The sequence below is a fragment of the Pterocles gutturalis genome, unplaced genomic scaffold, assembly GCF_000699245.1.
Source record: "Pterocles gutturalis isolate BGI_N339 unplaced genomic scaffold, ASM69924v1 scaffold50816, whole genome shotgun sequence".
Classification (NCBI taxonomy): domain Eukaryota; kingdom Metazoa; phylum Chordata; class Aves; order Pterocliformes; family Pteroclidae; genus Pterocles; species Pterocles gutturalis.
In genome coordinates this window covers 1-4,702 of record NW_010107339.1, presented here as the reverse complement: position 1 = coordinate 4,702, position 4,702 = coordinate 1, and the positions used below count along the sequence as shown (strand labels likewise).

The window sequence follows — 4,702 nt, the reverse complement described above, 5'->3', positions numbered from 1 at the left end:
TTCTCCACAGACGTAGTTTTCCCCAAATACATTATTTGTCACTTGGGGATAAAGAAAAACTCAAGCCCCTATAAAACGGTACTTTGGAGGCTGTTCACTCCTCTCTCTCGTGTGCAAATGCATCCCGGTGGATCACAGGAACTGGTTTTTATCCGTTGTGTGTGATGCTTCTAAGAAAAAAACTGCCAAGAACTTGTGACTGGATTTTTCAGAGGCAGTCCGTGGTGACAGCTGTCCCCACTTGCAAGTGGGTATATTTCTATATGCTGACTTTAAACGTGTCTTTCTTTAACAGTAATGGCAAAATATAAGAAACGCCGACGAAAACAGAGAGCCGGAGCAAAATTTTTACTGGAAAAAAAAGGAGATGCAGCAAACCTCCAGGGCTCGGGTTGTTCTTCTCCACGGTAAGAGCCTCAGCTGGAACCTTTCCTTTTAACTCTGTTCCTGGGTCCAGGGTTCACTCCCAATGGTTTCTGGAACTGAGGTAACAGAATTGTGTTTGGAGCCCGTCTACATCCTGGCACGGGTGCTGTGGAATTGTTTCATCTTGTGTATCTTCTCCTACTCTCTGCTGTTAACTTCAATGTACAGGAAAAGCAATTTGGATAAAAAACTATATTGCAAATTTCCTTTTTTTCCCCCTTTATCAAAATGTATCTTAGTGTGTCCTGGTCTCTATGCTCATGTTCACACTGTTGTCACCTGCTGTTGCTGGTACTTGTTATTTCCAGATGATTGGTGACAGTTAACCTTTGTAAAGGCTGAAATTATAGATATCATTGTGACCGCCTTCTGAAATGTTATGCCCTAGGTCAGCAGGTGATCTTCCTCCGAACACATCATCTGTCCCAAGCCATCTGTCCTCACTCTGGTCATTAGCCTTGCCCGGTGTAAAAAATGTGGTAAAACCCTTTACAACAACAGCGTTATCTTTGTATTGTTGGTGCCAGAACACGGTTGCACAGGTATGTGTGTTTTCTACTTCCCTATTTTTACCAATGTGTGAGGTTGTTCTTAGCACTCAGATGCAGGATATACAGTCAGATTTGAGAACTGAGCTGTAAATTTAGTTATGTCTATTGAAACATCTGAAGAATATTTTGTATTTACTGTTGAAGCAATAAGTATGAGAAGAGTGTCAAGGCCAATGTGGATATCCAGTGCAGGTGTGAAATTGTAGGGGGTTTTTTTGCAATATCGGGAGGTTTTGCAGTGACAGAATCTTTCTTCCGTAGCAGAAATGATTGTATGAATTTTTCAGGCCAAATGTGAATTACACTGTAGAATTTGTAGATAAAGTTCTTTTGGAGAAAGCCACTCTTTGGGTTCTTGTCAAGGAAATATTTGGTGAAATCTTGTATCTTCATCTTGTGCCTTTCCATTGACTACGACAGGAAGACCTTGTGATAGAACTGTCAGTAGTAATTGTAGCTCTATCTTTGGAAAGATAACTCGGTGAAAACGCTTATCTGGTTTCTTTGTATGCTTAGGGTTTTAAGGTGGTTAAAGACACCATATTTCCATCACAAATCTACTTAAGGGAGCTAAATTCGTTCAGAGAGCAGCTGGAAAAGTTGGAAGCTGAATTTTCCAGACTACAAGGAACGCTCCAGGTCAGTCTCAGTCCCAGTGGGGTGGGGTAATGTTTGCTTGTGTAAGCGTGTAAGGAGCTGTGGTCAGTGAACATAAACTGAAATCTTAAGAGGTTCTCACTGGGCAGTGTTTCACCTCTTCTTTGCATTCAGAGTTACTAAACTGCAGTTACTTCATAGAGGGAACTGGTTTGCTGGCAAGTCTCATAAGAGGCTTTTTATTTCTTTCTGCATCAACTGAAGCCAGAACCTCTGTTTTCTTAAATTTCTTCTACTTTAGTCAGTGGATTTAATATTGTTTATTTCTATTGCTTTCAGATGAATGGAATTGCAGCCTCATCTTCAAAAAATTCTCTTTGTGAAAGGTGTAATAAACCAGTTCTGGGTGCTCCTGTACAAAGGCAGATGGCTCCACCACCGTCAGTATCTGGGCCTTCCGCAATACAGCTGCAGCCTGTATCTGCACCCCCTCCACCTCTTCCTCCTCCTCCACCACCACCACCGCTGCCCCCACCAAAACTGCCGCCAGCACCTCTCCTCCTCAAACGGGGCAATGGCTCTAAAGCACTTCTGGTAGGGAGTAAAACCTTCCTCTGTTTTTTTTTTTTTCTCTCACATCTGGGTTCTTTGGACCCAGTTTAATCAGGAATGTGTGTCTCTGTGAAAGCTCAGTCACTTCCTAATCCAACTTCCCTTCCAACCACGTTTGTTTTCAGGAACCATCACTGAAAAAGGATGGGCCAATGCAGATCACTCTCAAAGATCTCCTGAATGTTAAGCTGAAGAAGATAAACAGCAACCTGAGGATGGACAAGGTAAACTGGAGGGCACATGGATAAATGGATGATGGTGTATTGGGCAAACTCCACACCAGAACTGGGCTATTTCCTGCAATGTTTGTCTTAGCCCCTCATAGAATTTTTTTCAATAAATTAATTCTTCCAAAAACGCAGTGATCAGCTTCAAGTAACCATTTAATTCTGCACCTGGGCATTTGAAGTGGAGAAATTAAATGACTAACTCCAATCTCAGCCGGCATGAAGGAGAGTTCTCATTTTAGATTAAGGGCAGGTAGCTTTCCTGTAGCTTTATGTCTATGTGTTATCAATAGATTTTGGGCTTTCTTTTGCCCAGCTGAAACTTTGTTTGCAAAAGTTTTTAAATAAATCAATCTTTGTCCAAGGCACATTAAAATCTTAATGATTCAAAAAAGCATAAAAGCCATAAACCATCAAGTCTTTCAGAGTATAAATATTAAATAGATTTAAGGTCAGTGAGGCCTTCTGAAGTTTAATTGTGGTAACATTTCTTTTCTCACTTTAGGCAGAATCACCAGTGAAGACACGCAGGGCATTAATTACAGTCTCAGACTTACAGAGCATTAGTCTGAGACCTAAATCCAAGCCACCAGCTCATGTTACAAACTCTTTAACGTAAGATGCTTTCTTGCTTTCTTTGATATTAGATTTCTCCATTTTGAACAGTGATGAACTCTATAGAGTGGAAAATATTTTTTTAACACTTTTATTTTTCTTTCAGTACCCCTCCTAAAAATCAGTTAGATCTTCGAAAACATCTGAAAAAAGTCAATATACAAAGGTAAGTTCTTTTCTAGTCTCTTGCTTTATTTTTCTAGAGAGAAAAAAAGAGAACTTACCATAATTCCCCTCATTTCCAATCTTTTCAGAAGTCCTGGTGGCACTCCACTAAATAATAAAGAAAACATTGAATGTGGGTCTGGGTTGACACCGATAATGACACAGGCACTACGGCGCAAATTTCAGGCAAGTCATGGTGTCTTTCTTTTTAAAACAATAGACTTTTAAATTACATAGAAGTTCATACTGATTTTTTTTCCCTACAGTGCAGTGCCATTGGTATGTATTACCTAAGTTACAGTCTCTCCATAATTCTCCTCCAAAAGCCCCACCAATAAGGGCACTTGTTTTACTGATTCCCATTTTAATGGTAAACTGCAGAATAGCAGTGCCATTGCCTGTCTTCCAGCAGGTGATTTGACAACGGTAGGAGCAAAAGTTGCTTTTTTTAGCTTTTTTTAGTGCCTCAAGGTGATCTCTAGCTTCATCGTTTCAGTTTCCAGGAGAACAAAATCTGAGGGTTAATTATGGTCTTTTTTTTCTGTCTCTTTTTTTATGAATGTCAGTTAATAATTGCACTGTCCTTTATGTTAGTACTAAGTTCATCTCCCACGATCTGACCCTTTTCTTATTTTGACAGATGGCTCATCCGAAGAGTCCCTCACCAGCCCGGTTAAGTGCAGCAAACAGCTTTGATGAACAAAAGTAGGTTTATGGAACAATGTATTTTTCATTTGTGGTCAGGAAGCCTCTTGAATCCCATTTTTATCTCACATGTATTTGTAATCTAGCCACATGAGAATGGGGCATTATGAAACCCCTTTAGCAGATTTCTGGTTTTTTAAAGGCAGCTTCTTTCTAATGTGCCTCAATCTGGTTGCATCTTGTTTCTTAATGGAAAAAAACCTGGACATTTCATGCGTCTTTCAATACCTGGCTGCTGCTGAAGCAGGGACTATTACATTCCCGGCGCTGGTGCTGCTTGTATTATAAATACGTGTATGTTTGCTGACATTCAGTATTGTTTTTATATTACTTCTTACAAGAAAGATCTGGATGTTAATTCTTCAAAGAAAAGCAGCAGTTTAGCACTCTAATGTTATTAAACTGAACGGCTGCAACTTTCCACAAACGATTCAATTACATGGGCGAGAATGTCCAAAGCAATGGCAGCGTGTCTCTGCTGGTGTCAGATCACCTCTCACGTTAGAAGACTGAAAAGCCTCCTCGAGTTTACAGTCAAGCTCCCCCAGAGCTACAGTGGTGGACAGGCGCTTTGGCGGAATTCCCACCCTGGCCTGGCCGAGCGCTCCCCTCCCAGCCCCCTCTGCCTTGGGGGGGAACCGCTGAACATCCGACCCCTGATGTCCAATTTCCATGATTTGTGCCTTGCTGTCTAATACCCAGCTGCCCCCCTGCCTCCCTGCCCCTGGCTTATCGCAAAACTTTGCCGCCGTGCGCCTCTCTCCGCCCCGCCCCGCTCCCCGAACCGCGCATGCGCAGGGCTGG

At 41.6% G+C, this 4,702-nt stretch overlaps 1 protein-coding gene across 1 annotated transcript; it reads left to right on the top strand.

The window, feature by feature from the left end:
- The first annotated feature begins 297 nt into the window (after positions 1-297).
- PRR11 (proline rich 11) lies at positions 298-3,902 on the top strand. Its single transcript, XM_010088060.1, has 9 exons — positions 298-407; positions 815-968; positions 1,494-1,616; positions 1,914-2,168; positions 2,312-2,410; positions 2,919-3,028; positions 3,135-3,194; positions 3,283-3,379; positions 3,834-3,902. The coding sequence occupies exons 1-9, from the start codon at positions 298-300 to the stop codon at positions 3,900-3,902; spliced, it is 1,077 nt and encodes a 358-aa protein (XP_010086362.1).
- Positions 3,903-4,702: the final 800 nt, after the last annotated feature.